At 45.7% G+C, this 22,812-nt stretch overlaps 1 protein-coding gene across 1 annotated transcript in view; it reads left to right on the top strand.

The window, feature by feature from the left end:
- NAA15 (N(alpha)-acetyltransferase 15, NatA auxiliary subunit) overlaps nt 1-22,812 on the top strand; it is a 227,765-nt gene that overhangs the window by 114,794 nt on the left and 90,159 nt on the right. Inside the window, exons 6-9 of the mRNA XM_030191710.1 lie at nt 66-219; nt 12,870-12,989; nt 21,178-21,273; nt 21,373-21,479. Coding sequence (XP_030047570.1) covers nt 66-219; nt 12,870-12,989; nt 21,178-21,273; nt 21,373-21,479 — 477 coding nt within the window. The remainder of the gene's footprint in view (nt 1-65; nt 220-12,869; nt 12,990-21,177; nt 21,274-21,372; nt 21,480-22,812) is intronic.

Genomic DNA, 22,812 nt, shown 5'->3' with positions numbered 1-22,812 from the left:
ATATTATACATTGATATTTTTGGAGGTAAAAATGTAAAAGCTGTTCCTGTGTTGTATGTATCTAGACATCTCCTGATAAAGTGGACTATGAGTACAGTGAGCTGCTTCTGTATCAGAATCAAGTTCTCCGGGAAGCAGAACTCTACAGAGAGGCCTTGGACCACCTCTTCACCTATGAAAAGCAAATCTGTGACAAACTGGCTGTAGAAGAGACCAAAGGTACTCTCTCTTATGGGGGTTTTGTTACTAAGTGTAGCTACTCTGTGCATCTGTACACTGATATTCTTTGGCAGTTATTAAAAAATAAAATTCATTTGCATTTCAAATTACATCAGACGTATTAATACTTTGACAAGAAATTCAGAGTAAAAAATAGTGACACAATATTGTCAAGAAATAAGCCTTAATACATAGTTCACAAAAGAGGAAGATCCAAGAGCAGTTAATCCTGTAGGAAGATGAATTTTTAAAGGAAAATAAATACAGAAAATACAGTAAGAAAACCCCCCTCAAACTATTCACTAAACCTGACTACAAACCCTAAAAATATAACTTGAGATCAAATAAATGTTACTCCCTTTCCCTCAAGAAAAAATCTCAACTGAGATGGTTCATAGAAAATGTATTGAATATTTTGATAGACAACACAGCATTTACAAGGAAATTTAAATTGGAAAGTGGCTTCTAATCCAACAATGGCAGAACGTAGTTCTGGAAACTTCTTCTAGCTTTCATCCATTTAGAGACATCAGGAAACACCTGCACTTTCTCACCCATAAACAAGGTATCAACAGATTTAAAATACAACTTTAAAACTGAGTCTTTTTTTTTTGTTTTTTGTTTTTGTTACATTTGTACCCCGCGCTTTCCCACTCTTGGCAGGCTCAATGCGGCTTACATGGGGCAATGGAGGGTTAAGTGACTTGCCCAGAGTCACAAGGAGCTGCCTGTGCCTGAAGTGGGAATCGAACTCAGTTCCTCAGGACCAAAGTCCACCACCCTAACCACTAGGCCACTCCTCCAAATGTTACCAAATGTTACTAGCAATGTTACTCTAGTAGTCACAATTTTTCCTGAATCAGATGATTCCAAAATATCTGAAATATTTAACTCCTTTTTTCAATAGAAGACACAGAAAATTCTTTGCAAAGGTGGCAAAGCTGCTTCCGGAATCTTCAAAACTGTTTGCAGAATTTATGAAATAATTCTCTAACTGGTGTTAATGCAATCTGGGGAAAATTCAAGAATCTCAAACTTTGAGGGGGGCGGAAGTGACGTCAGCGGAGCAAATGACCGCATGAACACGGAGCTCCGACGCACCTGAGCTACAAAGTGCATTTTCCCTCCTCCGATAGCGGCAAACCCGATAATAGACTGCCGCGGAGAGCAGTAAGACGACGGTGCAGTGACACAGAGAGATGCAGGCGAGCCAAGAAGGCATAAATTTGTCACAATTTGCGTTTGCAGGGGGAGTGGCCCAGAAACGCATGACGGGCCAGGCGGAGCCACCTCCCGACACGCAGAGCAATGGGGAGGAAGGCTCTGGAATGGAACTCTTCCAAACGCCAGAACTGACCCCGCGAATGAGTGACTTCCCTGAGTTACGGGAATGGATGCAAGAGATACGATCGGATCTCAAGGCGCCCTTGAGGGCGGAACTGCGGGGAGAAATAGCAAGCCTGGGCCGCAGAGTTGACAAGGCAGAGACCCGCATTGATGACCAGGGAGAAGCGCTACAATCGCTGGATTTATAGGTATCTGACCTTAGACTTGGGCAGCAGCAAAACAATAATAAATTGGAGGACCTTGAAAACCATGGCAGGCGCTGTAACCTACGTTTTAGAGGTCTGCCAGAGTCCCCGCTATACCAGGACGCAGAATCAGTTGTCCAGAAAATAGTCAGTGCCCTGTTGTCCACGCCTGAGGCCCCATTAGCGCTGGAGACAGTGCTCCTGGAGAGGTCCCACAGAGCGTTGGGCCTAATGAGAAATAATCGACCAAAAGATATCATCGCCTGTTTCCGTGACTTTAAGCTGAAGGAACGAGTGCTGAAGGCAGCAAGACAAAACAAAGGACTTCCAATGGGACTCCTATAATATTGATATCTACCAAGATTTAGCTGCAGCCACGTTAAAGAGAAGAGTGGACTTAAAACCTGTAACTGCTCACCTACACGAGCTGGGCATAAGATATTGCATTGATATTCTACAAGGATGGTAAGCAGCACTATGTCCAGACGGTGGAGGAAGCCCGTGCAGTGGTTCCCGACGGAGAGACAGGGGCAACTCCGATGCCAGGAGAAGGGTGCCAGTGGGAAGGCGGGCAAGATCCCTGCCTAAAGTGGCAGCGAGTGGGGGCGTAAGAGGCTTCAGCGACAACAATCTGCGCACCGCTTGCCGTGAGATTGTGAGCCGCTACAGTGGAGGAAGCTGAAAAAGGTGTGAAGGATGGCGTAAAGATGTTGAAAAATTCAAGGACATATCAGAGACAAGTGAAAGTTGCTCCACAGAGCGGTGATTCATAGAGAACTCAGATGCTGAGCCGCTGCAGCAACCAGTTGTGTGAGAGGGGGATATTTGAGTGGAGCTGATGTTTGGGGAAGTGGGGGAATAATTCAAGTTAGGGTGCAGGATGGTCACTTCTAACCCGAGTAGCACTTGCTTGATTATGGAAGCGGTGCTCAGGTTTGGGGGGGGGGGGGGGGGAGGGAGGTCAGGGAGGTGGGTGGGGTAGGGGGAGGGCTAGGGGGAAGGGAGGTGGGGAGGGAAGTATAGGATCATTCAGGAGAGTGGCGGGATGCATAAGAGAATCTCACAAAGAAGGGTTGATGACTCTTAGATATGCAACCCTGAATGTGCGAGGCCTTAATACACCTCAAAAGAGGAGCCAAATGTTTAGAGACATGCAGCGCCTAAAGGTAGATATAATGTTCATCCAGGAGACGCACCTGAGACACAGGCACGAGAAGCTAATATGACATAAACGATACCCCATTGTGTTCTGTGCTTCAAGCAAAGATGATAAAAAAAAGGGAGGAGTTCTCATTGCGCTGTCAGGTGCGTGCCCATGGATTATAAAGGACACTGTAAGGGATATGGAGGGGAGGTATATGGTGGTGATCGCAACTCTTTATGATGTGTACTACACCTTGATATGCGTATATGCGCAAGGCCAGCTTCTTGGAGGGTCTGGAAAAAGTGATACAAGATAAAGCAATGGGCTCCCTATTGGTAGGGGGAGACTTCAACCTTACATTAGATCCCCAGATAGATAACTCAGGAGGCAATGCGGGATATGCCCAGCGAGACCGCCATAGGATGTGGGGATGGATGGGGTGCTGGGGACTAATAGACTTGTGGAGAGAGAAACATGGATCTGAGCGGGATTATACACACTACTCGCCAAAACATAACTCCTATTCACGAATTGACTATTGGTTGGGAGATAGAGGGGTGTGGGGTAACATAAAGGACATATAGATTGAGCCATGTACGTGGTCTGACCACTGCCTAGTGTGGATGGAGATGTTAACGAGGGGGGCATAAAGGGTGCAGGAACTGGCGAATGAATGAAGCAATGCTGTTGGAGCCCCAAACTGTTCAAGAGATAGAAAAATACATAGTAGAATATATTGCTATCAATGATGTAGATGAGGTACACCCTACTAGCTTGTGGGAAGTGCGCTTCAATCTCACATGTATAAGGCTAAGAAATTGAAGGAAAAGGTGCTTAGGGATAAATTGACACAGCTAGCAAGAGATCATAAAGCTAACACCTCGGATAGCCAAAAATTAGGGGAGATCCATCGGATCAGGGGTCAACTTAATGAGATACAGATGGCAGATATTGCGATGCAATTACAGGCTGTGCAACAGGAACACTTTGAGTTTGGTGACAAAGCCAGCAGGATGCTGGCGTTTAAGCTTAGAAAGAAAGAGCAGCGTAACTATATAACAGCCATCAAAGATAGCGGGGGAGCCCTTCTAACTGACACAGATAGAATACAAGAGTCCTTCTGGGACTTTTATAACCAGCTATATCAGGGGGAGCAAACAGTGCCCCCGGAGGAAAAAGAGGCATACTTGGAGGGAGTAGCACCGCAGAGAGAATCTCAAAGGACATCACAGTAGAAGAGGTGATAGAGGACATAGCTGACTTGCCAAATAATAAGGCCCTGGGCCTGGATGGATTTCCCATCAGGTTCTATAAAATGTTTAGTAAATTGTTGGCCCCTATCCTGGTGAAGGCGATCTCCTCCTTTGGTAATATTCAGGAACTACCTTACTCATGGAGACTGGCGGAGGTGGTCCTCATATTAAAACCAGGGAAGAACCCACAACAATATGGCTCATATAGGCCAATCTCGCTACTCAATACGGATTATAAGATTTTCACGAAAATTCTAGCACGTAGGTTGAGGAGGATGATGCCACACTTAATACATGAGGACCAAGTAGGCTTCATAGAGGGCCGACAAGGCTGTGATAACATACGTTGCCTTCTGCGTGTGATCCAGCAGGTTAGAGATGAGACTACCCCAGTGGTACTGTTCTCAGTGGACGCCGAGAAAGCGTTCGATCGGGTGGACTGGGTTTTTCTGTTTAAAATGCTGCGACAGGTGGGCCTTGGGGATAAGTTTCTTCATTGGGTAAAATTGCTTTATACCAGCCCCCTAGCAGCACTAAGAATTAATGGCTCGAGGTCCAGACCGGTCGAGCTCCATAGAGGCACACGGCAGGGGTGCGCTCTCTCTCCCCTTCTATTTGCCCTGTCTATAGAACCCTTGGCCAAAATAATAAGAGAGCATGGGGGCATTCGAGGCGTGCTCAGAGGCAGGAAAGACCATAAGATTATACTTTTTGCTGACGACATTTTGATGACGCTGGCCAACCCATCCCAGTCCCTCTGGGACACTCTGGGTCATGGCAGTGCTCCAACAATATGGTAATATGTCGGGATTTAAAATTAATGTCACAAAGTCCGAGATACTTAATATTTCCATGCCCCCGCAAGAGGCAGGGTTGATAAAAAAAAAAAGGCTACCCATTTGTGTGGGCAGCAAAGTCCATAAGATATTTAGGTGTCCAGATCACTGCAAAGGCAGAAAATTTATTCGCTGCTAACTACCCAAAAAAGGCCCAAGAGCTATTCACAGAATTAGATAGATGGGAGGGTTTTAATATATCCTGGACGGGGAGGATCAATGCAATCAAAATGATTCTCTTGCCAAAGCTGCTGTACCTTTTTGTAGCAATGTGCAGGCCGATTATCTGAGCAGGCATCAGATCGATCCAGCAGAATGGAATCTGGCAGACGAAGTATTCCTGCAGATCTGTGCCAAATGGGGCAAGCCCATGATGGATCTAATGGCGACAAGTGCCAATACCAAAGTCCCGTGCTTCTTCAGCAGACGAAGAGATCCTCGCTCGGCGGGGTTGGATGCCTTGGCTCAACCCTGGCCTCCGGGTCTACTTTATGTGTTTCCCCCATGGCCCTTGATAGGGCGCCTGCTCTTGCGGATTCGGCTGCACCCAGGTGAAGTGGTCCTCATCGCCCCGGATTGGCCAAGGAGACCTTGGTATGCAGACCTCCGACAGATGCTCCTGGAGGCTCCTCTGCCGTTACCTCTGGTACCGAACCTGTTGACTCAGGGACCGGTAGCCATGGAGGACGCCGGCCGCTTTGGTCTTACGGCATGGCTATTGAGAGGGCGCAATTGAGGGATAAAGGTTATTCCAATAAAGTTATTTCCACTCTCCTGCAAGCCCGCAAGCGGTCCACTTCCATGGCTTATGCCAGGATTTGGTGCCTGTTTGAGTCTTGGTGTGCTTCCAGAGCCATTGTTCCAATGTGGGCTCCTGTCTCGCCGATTCTGGACTTTTTGCAGGAAGGTGTACAAAAAGGCTTGGCCTATAATTCCCTGCAGGTGCAGGTGGCAGCGTTGGCCTCCCTTCGTGGTAAGGTGGAAGGCGTGCCTTTGGCTGCTCACCCAGATGTGGCACGGTTTCTTAGAGGGGTGCTTCGGCTCCGACCTCCAGTGCGAGCACCCTGTCCAGCTTGGAACCTGGGGCTAGTTTTGAAAACCCTGCAGGCATCTCCTTTTGAGCCGCTTCGGCGAGCATCAGAGAAAGACTTGACACTGAAGGCCGTTTTTCTGGTGGCCATAACCTCGGCGAGACGGGTGTCAGAGCTCCAGGCGCTGTCCTGTAATTTTCTGCAATTTTCAGAGTCCGGAGTCACGGTTCGGACCGTGCCTTCCTTTATGCCTAAGGTGATTTCAGCCTTTCACTTAAACCAGCCTATTTTCTTGCCCTCTGAAAAATAGCAAAACAAACAGATGATCAGAAGTCCTGAAAGAGTTAGTAACTCGCAGATACTGCAGCAGAGTCCTGCGCACATCCAAAAGGTGCAGCTGCCCACAAGATTCTGGAAACTCTTCCTCTGAAAAAGTTTCCATAATCTTGTGGGCAGCTGCACCTTTTGGATGTGCGCAGGACTCTGCTGCAGTATCTGCGAGTTACTAACTCTTTCAGGACTTCTGATCATCTGTTTGTTTTGCTATCCGGTTCTCGCAGAGGGTCTCCAGCGTCTAAGGCCACTATTGCCCGCTGGCTCAAAGAAACTATCTTTTCCGCTTATCTGCTGGCCGGCAGGGTTCCGCCTGTAGCCTTTAAGGCACATTCTACTAGAGCGATTTCTTCCTCTTGGGCTGAAACTGGAGCACTCTCTCTTCAAGAGATATGCAGTGCAGCAACATGGGCTTCTAAGATCTCCTTTGCCCGACATTACAGGCTGGATGTGGCTGCCAGGAGGGATGCGCGTTTTGGTGCACAAGTGCTAGCGCCTGGTGTGGCTTGTTCCCACCCTATCTAGGGATTGCTTTGTTACATCCCATACGTAATGGCTTCATCTGCTTGATGACAAGGAAGGGAAAATTAGGTTCTTACCTTGGTAATTTTCTTTCCTTTAGTCATAGCAGATGAAGCCATGAGCCCTCCCTGTATGATTGTCTGTATGCTGTGAATCTGTTTTTCAGGTTTTGTTCTAATTTCCTGAAGTTCCTTCCTTGGGAGAAAGTTGGAAAACAATCTTCAGGATTCATGTTCAGTTTAAATTTAGGAGGATGTGTTCATTCCCTCCAGCATGTTTTTTTTTGGAGAATGTGTTGATTCTCTCCAGGAGGCGCGTGTGTTCCCCTCCAGTTCTATAAATAGGAGGATGAGTTCATTCCCTCCAGTGTGTTGGGAGGATGTGTGATTCCCTGCAGGAGGCGCGTGTGTTCCCCTCCACTTATACAATAAGGAGGATGAGTTTATACCCTCCAGGAGGATGTGCATTCCCTCCTTTACGAGTTCATGCCCTTGTGATGGGCCATCGTTCGCTGTGAGGAAAGCTCTTGTGATTCCCATTGCGGTTTGCCATACTGCTTTGGAAGCTTCAAATACTGAAGAGGCAGTGGAGCTAGCTGGCCAAGAGGGCACTGTGAAAGTTTGAGTGCTCTCTATCTCCCCTGCTGGTTGATGAAGCCATTACGTATGGGTTATGTCCATCTGCTATGACTAAAGGAAAGAAAATTACCAAGGTAAGAACCTAATTTTCCCATTTGTAAGCCACATTGAACCTGCTATTAAGTGGGAAAGCGCGGGGTATAAATGTTACAATACAATACACACTGGGAAAAGACCAAGGGTCCATCGAGCTCAGCATCCTGTCCATGACAGCGGCCAATCCAGGCCAAGGGCACCTGGCAAGCTTCCCAAACGTACCAACATTCTATACAAGTTATTCCTGGAATTGTGGATTTTTCCCAAGTCCATTTAGTAGCGGTTTATGGACTTGTCCTTTAGGAAACCGTCTAACCCCCTTTTAAACTCTGCCAAGCTAACCGCCTTCACCACATTCTCCGGCAACAAATTCCAGAGTTTAATTATGCGTTGGGTGAAGAAACATTTTCTCCGATGTGTTTTAAAATTACTACACTAGTTTCATCACATGCCCCCTAGTCCTAGTATTTTTGGAAAGCGTGAACAGACGCTTCACATCCACCTGTTCCACTCCACTCATTATTTTATATACCTCTATCATGTCTCCCTTCAGCCGTCTCTTCTCCAAGCTGAAAAGCCCTAGCCTCTTTAGTCTTTCTTCGTAGGGAAGTCGTCCCATCCCCGCTATCATTTTAGTCACCCTTCGCTGCACCTTTTCCAATTTTACTATATCTTTCTTGAGATGCGGTGACCAGAATTGAACACAATACTCAAGGTGCGGTCGCACCATGGAGCGATATAACGGCATTATAACATTCTCACATCTGTTTTCCATACCTTTCCTAATAATACCCAACATTCTATTCGCTTTCCTAGTCGCAGCAGCACACTGAGCAGAAGGTTTCAGTGTATTATCGACAACAACACCCAGATCCCTTTCTTGGTCCGTAACTCCTAACGTGGAACCTTGCCTGACATAGCTATAATTCGGGTTCTTTTTTCCCACATGCATCACCTTGCACTTGCTCACATTAAACATCATCTGCCAGTCTCCCAGTCTCGTAAGGTCCTTCTGTAATTTTTCACAATCCTGCCGCGAGTTAATGACTTTGAATAACTTTGTGTCATCAGCAAATTTAATTACCTCACTAGTTACTCCTATCTCTAAATCATTTATAAATATATTAAAAAGCAGTGGTCCTAGCACAGACCCCTGAGGAATCCCACTAACTACCCTTCTCCATTGTGAATACTTCCCATTTAACCCCACTCTCTGTTTCATTTCCTTCAACCAGTTTTTAATTTCTCAATAGGACATTTCCTCCTATCCCATGACCCTTCAATTTCCTCTGTAGCCTTTCATGAGGTACCTTGTCAAACGCCTTTTGAAAATCCAGATGCACAATATCAACCGGCTCCCCTTTGTCCACATGTTTGTTTACTCCTTCAAAGAATTGAAGTAAATTGGTCAGGCAAGATTTCCCCCCACACAAAAGCCATGCTGACTTGGTCTCAGTAATCCATGTCCTTGGATGTGGTCTGTAATTTTGTTTTTAATAATAGCCTCTACCATTTTCCCCAGCACTGACGTCAGACTCACCAGTCTATAATTTCCCAGATCTCCCCTGGAACCTTTTTTAAAAATGGGCGTTACATTGGCCACCCTCCAATCTTCCGGTACCACGCTCGATTTTAAGGATAAATTGCATATCACTAACAGTAGCTCCTCAAGCTCATTTTTCAGTTCTATTAGTACTCTAGGATGAATACCATCTGGTCCAGGAGATTTGCTACTCTTCAGTTTGCTGAACTGCCCCATTACGTCCTCCAGGTTTACAGTGAAGTCAGTAAATTTCTTCGACTCGTCCGCTTGAAATACCGTTTCTGACACCGGTATCCCACCCAAATCTTCCTCAGTGAAGACCGAAGCAAAGAATTCATTCAGTCTCTCCGCTATGTCTTTATCTTCCTTGATCGCCTTGTCCTCCCTGAGTGCCCCCTTTACTCCTTGATGATCTAATTGTCCCACAAATTCCCTCACAGGCTTTCTGCTTCTGATATTAATTTATTGCCTTTTTGAAGGAATTCACAAGGCAGTATACAGTAAGAATAAATCAAACATGAGCAATAGACAATTACATAGTAACATAGTAGATGACGGCAGAAAAAGACCTGCATGGTCCATCCAGTCTGCCCAAGACAAACTCATATGTGTATACCTTACCTTGAATTTGTACCTGTCCTAAAAATATTGAAATAAGAATACAAAGTATGGCATAGTATATTACTTATTAGTTATTACTTTGACTTTTTGTCTCCGTGGCAGGATTTTCTTTGTATTCTCTTTGTCTTCTTTATCAGTGCTTTGCATGTAACTTGCCAGTGCTTATGTTGCTTCTTGCTTTGTTCTTTCAGATTCTTTTCTCTTTTTTGAAGAACGTTCTTTTGACTTTAATAGCCTCTTTCACTTCTCCCTTTATCCATGTTGGCTGTCATTGGCTCTTCTTTCCACCTTTATTAATGCATGGAATACATTTGGTCTGGACCTCCAAGTGGGTGTTTTTAAACAACATCCATGCCTCATTTAAAGGCCTAACCTTAGTGGCTGATCCTTTAGCTTTTTTCTATCCATTTTCCACTTTTGATTTGACTGTCTGTAGAACATTATCACAAAACACTTGGGGATCATCCAGGTTTCTGTTTGCAAATGTGAGAAGATCACTGATGTTGTTGGATAGCAGAGTTTTCTGCCTTGATGTACTCTAATGAATCCCATTTTTACCTAGTCTCTTTATTGTGGAGTCATGAATACTGACGTTGGATGAGGCTAGAGAGGCCTGCAGATCTTTGGATCTTCTAGGATGTTTTGTGACTTCCTGTATGAGTTGTCACTGCACCCTTGAAGTAATTTTGGCAGGCTGGCCACTCCTAGGAAGATTCACCACTGTTTCAAGACTTATCCATGTGGAGATAGTGGCTTTCACTGTGGAGTCCCACAGCTTGGGAAATGGCTTTGTAACCCTTTCCAGGCTGATATAGTTCAACAGTTTTGTTTTCTAATTCTTTTGGAATTTCCTTTGTGGCATAATGTTCTTGTAGAAACTACTTCACTATCTTGGTGAGGTTCAATGTATATAGTGAGGTTTAGATTCAGCAGGGCTGGCTGCAGTCCAGTCTGGCTATGTTCAGTCAGCTGATTCTAATTATCAATTAAATTTGGTCAATTGGTAGGATATGGGTGTTGGATAACTTTGTTCCTTAATGTGTTTACTCAGGTTCCCTTCATGTGTGGCTGTGGCTGAACAGTGCAACATTTTGTTAAGATTGGTTGCATTGATTTTTACTGATCTGAACAATTTTCAGCTGGGTCTTTCAGAAATTTCTTTTGGCCTTCCAGATCTCACCTTTTTTTTTTTTTTTTGTATTTGTACCCGAGCTTTCCCACTCATGGCAGGCTCAATGCGGCTTAGGTACTTATTTGTACCTGGGGCAATGGAGGGTTAAGTGACTTGCCCAGAGTCACAAGGAGCTGCCTATGCCTGCAGTGGGAATCGAACCCAATTCCCCAGGACCAAAGTCCACCACTCTAACCACTAGGCCACTCCTCCACTCCACCTTAACTTAAACAGTTCCTTGAAACATCTGTTTCTTAGTGATGATTTTAAAAAATGAAATTGCTGTTGGGAAGCATTTAGAAAATTGTTTCAATGTCCTTTCCCTGCTTTTTAAGACTGAATTATTTTTATTCTCAGATGCTGTGCAGAAGGAGCACATAGTTGTTGAAAGTAAACAGAACAGCTGAGGGGTCAGAGTATTTATTCTACTGCAGAATTGTATTCATCTGACTGAAATTCAGCACAGCGAGTTAGCCTACTTTTTGGGCCTCATTAACTTAAAAAAAAAGTATTAGTAATCAACTGGAAATTAAGCTTTTTGCATGTTATGTTAATTTTATTTTCAATGCATTTCTAATGAGTAAGTATCCATTAAATGAACTTGGGCAAGTTTCATGGCCCGAGGTACAAACTTAGGCTCTGAGCTTTCAAATTACCTGTTGAACCTGCATGTAGCTCACCTTGAACTTCTGATAAAGGTGTGATCTAAATTCAAATCCAGTCCAAAATTGCAGAACGATGTTTTAACTTTATGCCATGGAGAGGCTGTAAGTGCTTCTGTTCAGTTAGAGATTCATTGAAGCATGAAGTTTGACTGGGGATACCTAAACCTTTGCACATAACAATAGCTTTATACAGAATTGCGGTGGCCCTATGTGACTAGCGCAAGAAATCCTACACGTGCAGTGGACCACTCTACTAAGCTCTTAGGGGCCCATTTACTAAAGAGTTGGCATATGGCAATTCTGCCCCAGCGCGTACCATTTCTGGTGCCACAGAAATTTACTTATGTATTTTTACTGTCGGGGTTACTGCCAGGTTAGCGTGGGAGCCCTTACCGCCACCTCAGTGGGTGGTGGTAAGTGCTCCTCCCACGAAATGTCCATGCAGCAAGTGCGAACTTATCACATGGCCATTTCTACCTTTTTTACCCTTTGTGGCAAAAACGTGCTGCCACAGGCACAGGGCCCCTTTTACCGCAGCTTGGTAAAACAGCCCCTTAGCGCTTTGTTTACTTTTCTCTGTGCTAAGCTCCACTGGGTGATGTCACTTTATGTGTGAGGACTGATAATCCTGCTGTCCTCTTGGAATCTATGAAAACACAAGGGCAGACGGTCTGCAAGCTCCAAGATGGAAAATATATACAAAGCAGATCGTTGAAAGACCAAAATATATTTTATTGATGAAAACCAATTAAAATATGTATACACTAGCCCGACACAGGCCGTGTTTCGCCCAACTGGGCTGCTTCAGGGGCTACACAATAATCCTTCACTATTGAAATGTAATGATGATGACAAGGAAAACGACTGTAACTGAATATACAGGAGATCTCCTGTATATTCATTTACAGGCGTTTTCCTTGTCATCATCATTATATTTCAATAGTGAAGGATTATTGTGTAGCCCCTGAAGCAGCCCAGTTGGGCGAAACACGGTCTGTGTTGGGCTATTGTATACATATTTTAATTGATTTTCATCAATAAAATATATTTTGGTCTTTCAACGATCTGTTTTTTATATATTTTCCCTCTTGGAATCTATTACACAGCTAAGCACCTTTGCTCCCTGCTGTTCGTTTGGATGAAGAAAGACTATGATATTAAATGGTTTGCCCAGAGGGACAGTGAATGACAGAATTATGTGAAGTCTTGACACATGAGGATCTTTGATAGATGATCTGAGCCCCAATCTACTGGCCTAGTCATTGGATTACACTGCATTGGTGATTTTTTTTAAATAACTGGTTTTTTTTTTTCATTAAAAACAGGGGAGTTATTTTTACGATTGGGCAGACTGGAGGAGGCAACTGATGTTTACAGAGGGTTACAAGAGAGGAGTCCTGAAAATTGGGCCTATTACAAAGGCTTAGAAAAAGCACTTAAACCAGGTAACAATTGGGTTTGCCTTTTGTTCACATAGTTGTTCAGGGATGTTTTTGCCTACTTTCTTGCCTGGCTTCACCATGGTCCTCTTTACCAGAATGATTTCCTAAGGGACATAAGACCTCATGTAGATCAAGAAGTGGAGGAGCAGGTGCCTTCAAGTGTTTTATTTATGCATTTATTTTTTGGGATTTATTAGCCTCCTTTATGAAGACACTAGTAAAAAAGGCCCATTTATGATAGAAATAAAATGGGCTATCAAGGTTTTCCTCGCAGTTGCAGCTTGGCCTCCTGCCTCCCTCCCTGTTGTGTGAATTCCAGGCCCCCCTTCCTGTCCTCTGAGTTCCATGCTCCCCTCTCCTTGGAGTTCCAACTCTCCCTCGCTCGGTCTCTGTCTTTGGAGTTACACACCCTGCATGTCCGTCCCTCTCTCTCTTCGGAGTTCCAGGCCCCTTCCCCTCCGAGTTCCATGGCCCCTACCTTCCTCTCTCCCTGTCCTCCGCTTTCCAGGACCCCCAACTCCCCTTCGAGTTCCAGGACCCCCACCTCCCCTTCGAGTTCTAGGACCCCCTCCCTCCCTCTCCTCCCTCCTCTCCTCCCCTCCTCCTCCCCTGCCCTCCGAGTTCCATGCACCCCCCTGTCATCCAAGTTCCACACCCCCGCGCCTCCTTCCCTCTCTCTCTGTGCCCTCCGAGTTGAAGCAGGACGTGTGCGGCTGCCCCTCCCCTTTGTAAGTGCCGGCTGTCTCTCCTCTGAGTTCCACCGTCCCGCGCCTCCCTCCATCTCTGTGCGCCCGACTGGAAGCAGGACATGTGCGTCTGCCCTTCCCCTTCGTAAGTCCTGTCTGTTATTTAAAACTTCATATCGGGTCACGTGATGCTAGGCTAGGGGGAGGACGCCGCACGTAACAGCTCCGCGGCCCCTCGAACAACATCTACCCATAGCGGCATCCAAATCGGGGGGAAACCCTGAGAAACGGCAGGAAAGAAGCGGTAAACTCGCAAGAGCAAAACCCAGTAAAAAGCGCCGCGAAAACCGGGTCGGAATGACCACAAAAACGAGCCGCAAAGAAGGCACGAGGAGCCGCGTGGGGGAAGGCAAGATGGCCGACGCAGGCTCCTCGGGTGAAACGCCGAGTTCGCTTTGGGCAGCTGAGATCGCGGGAGAAGTTTCCAGCCTACTAGAAATCTCAGTAGAAAAAAAGCTGCAGCGGATTTCAGACCAAATTGAAAAACTAGATGGTAAATTGGAAGGACTGAAAACGGAGTTATCCAGCTTCCAGCAACGCTTATCTGACGTGGAAGACCAAGGTATACAGCGGGAAAATCAGCAGAAGGAAATGTTAAAGAAAATGGAGAACCTAGAGGCTAAAATTGAGGACTTGGAAAACCGCTCCCGTCGTAACAATCTAAGACTAGTGGGGCTGCCGGAGTCCATCAGGGAGGTGGACCTTCGGCAGTTCTTGGAGAAGTGGCTGCCCCAGGTGTTGGGCATGAAACAGACGGAGAGCGGTTTGAAGATAGAACGAGCACATCGAATCGGGCCGCCCAGACAAGGGAAGGACAGACCGAGAGTAGTGATCTGTAGGGTCCTAAATTATACCCACAAGCAGGAAATACTACATACATGGCGACAGAGAGGTAAAATTCAATATGAAGAATCAACAGTGCTGTGCTTTCAGGACTTTTCAGCTGCGGTGGCGGCACAGCGCAGACAATTCACAGAAGTCTGCAAGCAACTTTATGAGAAGAAAGAAAGTTTTGCATTGCTTTTTCCAGCAAAATTGCGCATACAGTTTGAAGGCAAACCCCACTTCTTTACATCCCCGGCGGAAGCGAAACAATTTGTGAAGAGAATGGAAGGCACCGGGAGAGAAGAGCATGCAACTCAAGGGGAAAATTGCTGAGAGGTATTGTACAATGCAGCACTGGACAGTAAAATTGAAGAGGCTGACTGCTGCAGCCGGGAGGTGAGCAGGACGAAGAAACATAGACTATTTACCCATGAAGAGAGAAAGTGGGGTATTAAATGTTATAATGTTCTATGATGTCGCAGGGTGAGGGGAGGGGCTTAGACGTGACCAGTTCTCGAGTGAGGACTCAATTTCAGTTTTTGGGAAGGGGGGGAGATGGGGGGGGGGGGGAGGGACTGGGTGGGATGGGAAGGGGGAGGGGACGAGGGATGGGAAATCTGAGAGTGAGCCTATATATCTTATATACTGGATGGTATTCACACTTTATTGCAATGCGTTCCTCCTCAGAGCAAAGTGGAACACGAGATATAGAGCAAGGTGCCTGAAACAAGGGGGCGAGAGAGGGCCACTCCCAGGGGCTGGGGGGGGTGTCCCCAGAATGAAAGTTAAAAGAACAAAATTTAAGTCATTCCTGCAGGAAAATGAGACCACTTAAATTAGTGTCTTGGAATGTGGGGGGGATATCCTCTCCCATTAAACGCACGAAGGTCTTACAAGCACTTAAGCGACATAAAGCAGACCTTGCGTTTTTGCAGGAGACGCACCTGACCTCGCAGGAACATAATAAATTTCAGAAGGGATGGGTAGAACATGTGGTGGGCTCCCCGGCGGCAGGCAAGAAAGGGGGAGTAGTGATCTTGATACGTAAAGGCAAACTCAGATTAAGCGGGTTAAACAAGGTTCAGAGGGGAGATATGTCCTGGTAGAAGTGGAATTAGGGAGCTTCAGGTATATTTTATGCAATGTGTATGCACCGAATGTGTATGACCGTAAGTTCCATCAAACCCTTATAGAGCTGCTGGGTCCCTATCAGGGGAGCAATGTGATTTTGGGAGGGGACTTCAATTTAGTATATGACGCACAGATGGATAAGACGGGTCCCACAGCAAATAGTAGGGTACAGGGGGTGGGGGGTCTGCCCTTCCTCTGCTCCACATTGGACTTGATAGACGTGTGGAGAGTGTTACACCCAAGTATGAGGGACTACACACATCTGTCCAGGGCGCACCTCACACAGTCACGGATAGATTATTTCTTTATCTCTAGGAACCTATTCCCAAAGGTAACAACAGCAGAAATAGGGCCGAGTGAAGTATCAGACCACTCTATCATTTGGATACTGCTGGAGAGACCAGGGAAGAGGGAGGGAGGGGGCAGTTGGAGATTCCCTTTTGAGTTATTTTGGGACCCACACTTTAAGGCATATCTACATGAAAAATGGATGGAATATGCGGAATACAATAAACAACATCAGTGCCAGCCCAGTTTGTATTGGGAAACATCTAAGGCGGTGATACGGGGGGAAATCATTGCATATAGGGCCAGAGCTAAGAAAATGAGAGATAAGGAGATCATCAGACTGGAGAAAGAAGTTCGTTACCAGAGGGTTAGGTGTGGGGCACGCATGTCATCGGAGGAGAAGGGAGCACTACTAGCATCCCAAAAAGCGCTGAATGAATTACTGCACCAGAGGGCGGTAAAATCACACAAATATTACCAATACCAATATTTCATTCATGGCAATAAAGCTGGGGCATTATTAGGGAGACTGATACGGGGAAAACGGGGGTGTCAGGGTATTTTGGAAGTCAAGGACGAGGATGGCCGACCTCTCAGGGAATCAAAAGACATTGCAAATTGTTTCAAGAGGTATTATGAAAAATTATATAGGGAGCCCACAGAGATTATGCAAGATAGCACGCTTTATTTAAGCAATCAAGCCCTGCCACAGATATCAGAGTCTCAGAAAGAGTACCTAAACGGCCCCATAATGGAAGGCGAACTGATGCTGGCACTCCAGCAGAGCAAAATTCAAAAAGCACCAGGGCCAGATGGGTACACTATAGCCTACTACAAGTTAGTCCAGGAACAGGTGACACCACCATTGTTAAAACTCTATAATGAGATGGCAACCACTGGGGTAATGTCTGAAGCATTGAATGTAGCAAAAGTGATAGTGCTACCAAAGCCAGGGAAGGACAGCACAGAGGTAGGGTCATACAGGCCCATCTCCCTATTAAACTGTGATGTAAAAATTTACGCAAAAATCCTGGCTAATCGTCTGGCAAGGGTTCTGCCAGACTTGATCGCAGCCCCGCAGGTGGGATTTGTAAAAGGAAGATCGGTTGGGAGCAATGTCCGGGCACTCTTGGCATCCCTAGAGATTATGGAAAGGCAAAAAAGGCCTTCTATGCTGGTCAGCTTTGATGCAGAGAAGGCCTTTGATCGTGTCGTATGGAATTTTGTGTTTACACTAATGGAAAAAGTAGGGGTGGAAGGTCACTTTCGAATGGCAGTGGGGGCACTCTATTCAAACCCACAGGCATTCATGTGGATTAACGGGGAACAGTCGGCGCAGTTTAAGATTAGAAGAGGCACCCGACAAGGGTGCCCCCTGTCCCCGTTGCTGTTTGTGCTCGCCCTGGACCCATTGATTAGGGAAATCGTGTCTCACCCGGAGGTGGAGGGGGTAAGATGGGGATCTTCCATGTTTAAAGTGTCTGCATTTGCGGACGACATATTGGTACATATTACTCATCCCGGTCGATCGCTACGTGCCCTATTGGAACTGTTTCAGGAGTACGGTGACTTTGCAGGGTTTAAAATAAATTACTCTAAATCGGTGGCACTCACAGCTCATGAAAGTGTAAAGACAGAATGGGGAGCCGGATTCCCACTCAAGTGGGCTTCGGAATTTATTCCATACTTGGGAGTTAAGATTGCTATGAAAACCTCCCTGTTATACCACCTAAACTTCACTAACTTGCTAGATAAAATGAAAAGTAGACTAATTAGGTGGGGGGCGCTACCACTAACATTGCACGGGCGGATACATTTATTTCGCATGGTGGAATTTCCGAGGTGGCTATACACGCTCCAGGTACTCCCCTTGCGACTTAGATGCAGAGATCTAAAACAGATACACGGACACCTGAGGAGATTTGTGTGGAAGAATGCGAAACCAAAAATGCCACTGAATTTACTCATGGGTTCCTGGAAAGAGGGAGGTTTGGGCCTTCCAAATATTCGTAGATACAATCAGGCCTGCCTGTTGAGACATTTGGGGGACTGGTTGCTAGGTAGGCAAGACTATACACCACGTAGTATGGAGTATGATTTCTTTAAACCATTCCACCCGCACTACCTATTGCATGGGGATGGGAAAATGGTACCGGCCTATATTCGTCACAGTGTACTTCTGGGCCCTTTGAGGGAGGTGTGGAGAGATTTGAATAAGAAATGGGGCTTGGAGGCAGATATTTCGGATTTATTGCCGTTGCAGGATAACCCACAATTCGGCCCCGGTACAGAGAACAAAATATTTCATAGATGGGCGATGCTGGGGATCACGAGACTGGAGCATGTGCTAGACGCAGGAGGGAAGATCCTGTCCTTGGGTGCTTTGGGAGTAGGTATAAGTATGAACCACATATTTGCATACAATCAGCTAGCGCACTATGTTTGGTCCTTGGACCACAGTAAATTAGGGAGTGGTCACGGCAGGAAGCTTAGGGCCTTCTTTGGAAAGATTACAGGAGACAGGCTGACAGTTTCAAGTTTGCAAAGAGCTTTCGGGGAGCTGGAAGGAGAGAGAGACACGTCTGCTGTCTGTCAAAGATGGGCAGGAGATCTGGGGCAACCGCACTTAAAACTAGATTTTCGCAAACTGATAGCTCGTGTCCCTCAGATCTCAGTAAATGCGGGCTTACGGGAATGCCAATACAGAATCATGTACAGGGCATATATGACCAAAAACCAATTATTTAGGTTTGGGGGGGTCCCAGACCCGTTATGTCAGAAATGCGGGCAGGGGGAAGGCACGTTGGGGCACGCTCTCTGGACGTGCCACAAGACTCAAGCTTTCTGGAAGCAGATATTCCAATATCTTGAATCTCTGGTGCGCATGCGGATCCCATTCTCGCCCCAGGGAATATTACTGGACAAATATGAGGTATTCAGGCTTCATGGTAAGGGGACCCAGCAGCTCGTTCGCAAGGCAAGCCTGGTGGGGAAAAAGATCATAATGGGCGTCTGGACGAATGAGTCTCCACCAGACTTTTGGCATTGGAGGAACAAGCTCCACGATCTCCTCCTGATGGAACGTAGGGGAGTAGGGTCTTCCCCCAAGAGGCGAAAGGCATTTCTAGCTGTTTGGGAGCCTTATATACAATCACTGGCACCAAAAGCTCGCAGCTTAATATTCAACAAGCTCTGAGGGGAACTTAAAAGGCATATATGGGAGAGAGGAGGCACAAGGGGTCACATGAGGAGGGATGCAAGCCAAAATAAGTAAAACAGCAATTTTGGGCTCTCAGATGGGGTGGGGGGTGGGGGGGGGGGGAGCAAGTTGAGGAGGAAGGTATACAACGGTTAGTGACTACAATAACGGGAGAAGTTATAGATGATATATTTCTGTTGTAAGCTGAGGGTGTAGTTCTGGTTTCTGTGATATGTAACGGTAACGGATATACACAAGAAGTTATGTGTTGTAAGAGGGAGGATGGGAGGGTGGGGGGAGAAACTAGAAAGTTTGATGGTAGATAAGTTACACTGTATAAGGAATTATACATATACACCTTGTATTATAGATTTGTTTGTTGTCTGCAATAAGCACATAATTACGATCAATAAAATGTTGATATATAAACCAAAAGGAAGGGAGGGCGGGGGGAGGGGGGGTCGGGGATAAAAGAAGAAAATGATTTGATGTATGTGGACGGATTGCAAGCTGACTGTTGTAGTTGAAGGTTATTTGTTGGATATTATGTATACATGTTTTATATACTACATCAATAAATAGATTTAAATATAAAACTTCATATCTCCTGGTCCACTGGCAACAGTGAAGTCGAGCAGGCACGGCGCTTCAGAATGCCTTCGCTTCTGTTTCAGCTCTGCCTCTGGTCCCGCCCTCATTTCCTGTTTGCAGTACACAGATCCTTTAGTAGGAGTGTGTTCTCATTTTCTTCTTTCCTCTCCTGGTTATTTATATATTCTTTTCCCCGTGTTTTGTGATGTTTGCCTGTTATGATGTAGCATTCATATATTTGGTATGCATGAAAAACCTTAGTAAGAGGGTTGGAGACAAGAGTTCCCCTCCCAGCCTCTGTGGCAGGCAGCCCCATTAGCCTGGAAGGGAAGAGAATCCACACTGAAGGCTCACTATAGTCATCCACAGGAAATAGGTAGAGCCTAAGAGAAAGAGGTGGAAGAAAGTCCCAAGGGCTAAACAGTCTCTATTCTGGAAAAAAGGTGCTTCTATAAAGTGTATTGACCTTTTTACCATTGTGCTTGTGGAACCCATACTGGAAGATTTTCATTGTCCTAACAACATCCTGACCCTTGACGCAGACATTTCCCGAAGCACGGGCCATGTCAGGTCCTTGAATAAAGTTGCTTCCTCCATATCCTGGCTCCGCCTCGTTGTTTCATCTGTGTGTCTCTACGCTGTTATTGCTCCAGTTTGTCTGTGGGCCATGAAAATCAAAGATAGTTTTAAATTTGGCAGTTTTTTGCAGGAAGGGTGTGATGTGGTCACATTGTTTGCAACCCTCTTATCAGTCATGATGCAGCGTTTGGATTTAGTTGAAGCTGGTGCAAATTTTTGGTTTGGCCAGTATGCAGTCTAGCCATGATGTTATCACAGCATGGACCACTGTGTTCAAACTTGCCTTTCCTGTTTCTGGAGAGAGATTGTATGGTTACCACACTTGATAAGAAGCAGTTTGTAAAGATTGTTTGAATTTGTGGAATGAAAGTACATGATGAGTCTAGCAGCCATATGAGTAGGGGGTCACTGCCACAGTGACATAGAAACATAGTATATGATGGCAGAAAGACCTTCATGGTTCAGTCTGCTCAACAAGGTGGCCGGAGCCACACTTGCAACTCTGTGCAGGTTAACACTCCTTCATGATCAAATAATGGCATCACAGCTAGGGCAGTTGGCAATTTGCCATAACACCAACCAGTTGTATTTGACGCAGTCATGGAAGAGTGACTTTATAATTTTGGTTGCAGCATAATCAAATTCATTGTCAATACTTTAAACTAGTAGTCCAGTCATCTTCCTTCCCTCAAGGCCAAATGCATTGTTTTTTTTCATCAGTGTACATGCTGAGAAACAGGAGACATGAATCCAGGGAGTCTGGGACACAGTGTTAAGGTACATAGTTTAACAACTTTTAGGTTTGTTTACTGTTGATCTTGTGCTCTTGCAGCCAGCATGGAAGAAAGGCTAAAGATTTATGAAGATGGTTGGACTAGATATCCGAGGGGACTGTTGTCAAGAAGGCTACCATTAACTTTTTTATCAGGTAAGCAAAATTTGTGTACTTTTCTTTTAATACTTTGTGTGCCTCTTAAATGGTAACACTTCAGGAAGATGTTTGAACAAAATTACATTTTTTTTCCAGGTGAAAAGTTTAAGGAGTGCCTGGACAAGTATCTAAGGATGAACTTTAGTAAAGGCTGCCCACCTGTTTTCAATACTTTGAGGTCACTGTACATCGATAAAGAGAAGGTAAACCATTCTTCATTTTTATTTTGTAATTTTTGTTCCTTACTCTGAAGAGATGGCAAACACTAAATTCCATTTTCTAGCTTCCCACTATTCCAGAACCTGTGGGATAGTTGTGTCCATTAACCCACAGGTGGAGATAGAGAACTGAAAACCGACCTGAGAGATATCTCTCTTGGTATCCAGTCCAGCTCCCTGGTATTTTTTGTCTCCAGTAGGTGGATGGACACACTTTTCAGCCTAATCCTGAGTGCATAGTCATATCTGGAGGTCTACAGATCCCTATCTCTGGTGCCTTTTGAATTTACTTCCCTCTCTTCTAAGTGTTTTCCAATGCATCCAGACATTCAGGACCTGATTACAGCAGAACAGGTCTCACCGGATGTGAGGCTAAGAGTGGGAAGAGCTATGGCTCACCGCTACCCTTTAGTTCCAGAGGAGAAAGATAAATTGTAGCTTCCTAGGATGGACTCCCTGGTTACGGCAGTGACTAAGGTCACCACCTTGTTAGTGGAAGGGGGCATTTCCCTAAAAGACCTACAGGATAGGACACTAAAAGGCTCACTGAAACAAGTCTTTGAAGTGGCCTTTTTGGGCCTTCAGGCGACAGTGTGCAGCTTATTCATGGCAAGAGCATGCCTGAAGTGGCATCAGCAGTCAGTAACACAAGATGGATGCCATAACGCAAAGCTGGAAGCAGGGTTGGCCTACATGGTGGATGCTATTTATGACATGCTATGGTTCGCAGTATGTCTTTGGCTGACACAGCACATCTGCAATTCTAGTTGCGGCATTGGGCAGCAGATGTAGCGTCAAAATCAAGTCTAGTTAAACTGCCCTTTTGAGACAAGTGGCTATTTGGAGAAGATCTCAGTAACTTGGTTAAAGAACTGGGGGAAACTAAGCCACAGTAGTTGCCAGAGGATAAACTGAAAGCCTTTGGTCGTCTGTCTTCAGGGGGCTCTTGATTTCAAGACAGAAGACAGTACTCCTGCTTTCAGGCATACTTATCTTCCTTTCTTGCAAACAGGAAGTCCTCCTCTCAGTCACCTAGAGTGTCCAATGCATCCAAAACTTGGCAATGATGTGAGGCTAGTCCACTCTTTTCTTCCTCTGGTGGGAGGACGTCTTCAGGGGTTTGGAGTGGAGTGGGCCAAAATCACGTCAGACCAGTGGGTTCTAGATATTCTTACAGAAGGTTACAAATTTGAGCTCCTGCCCAGTCACTCCTCTCTTACAGTCTCCTTGTCAAAAGGGAACCAAGGAGTTGAGGTTCAGGCCACCATAGATTCCTTGTTGACACTCCAGACCATTTTTCTGGCTCCCCAGGCCGGAC

The sequence above is a fragment of the Microcaecilia unicolor genome, chromosome 2 (assembly GCF_901765095.1).
Source record: "Microcaecilia unicolor chromosome 2, aMicUni1.1, whole genome shotgun sequence".
NCBI classification, from domain to species: domain Eukaryota; kingdom Metazoa; phylum Chordata; class Amphibia; order Gymnophiona; family Siphonopidae; genus Microcaecilia; species Microcaecilia unicolor.
The sequence above is the reverse complement of the archived record's forward strand: the minus strand, read 5'-3'. Positions and strand labels throughout refer to the sequence as shown.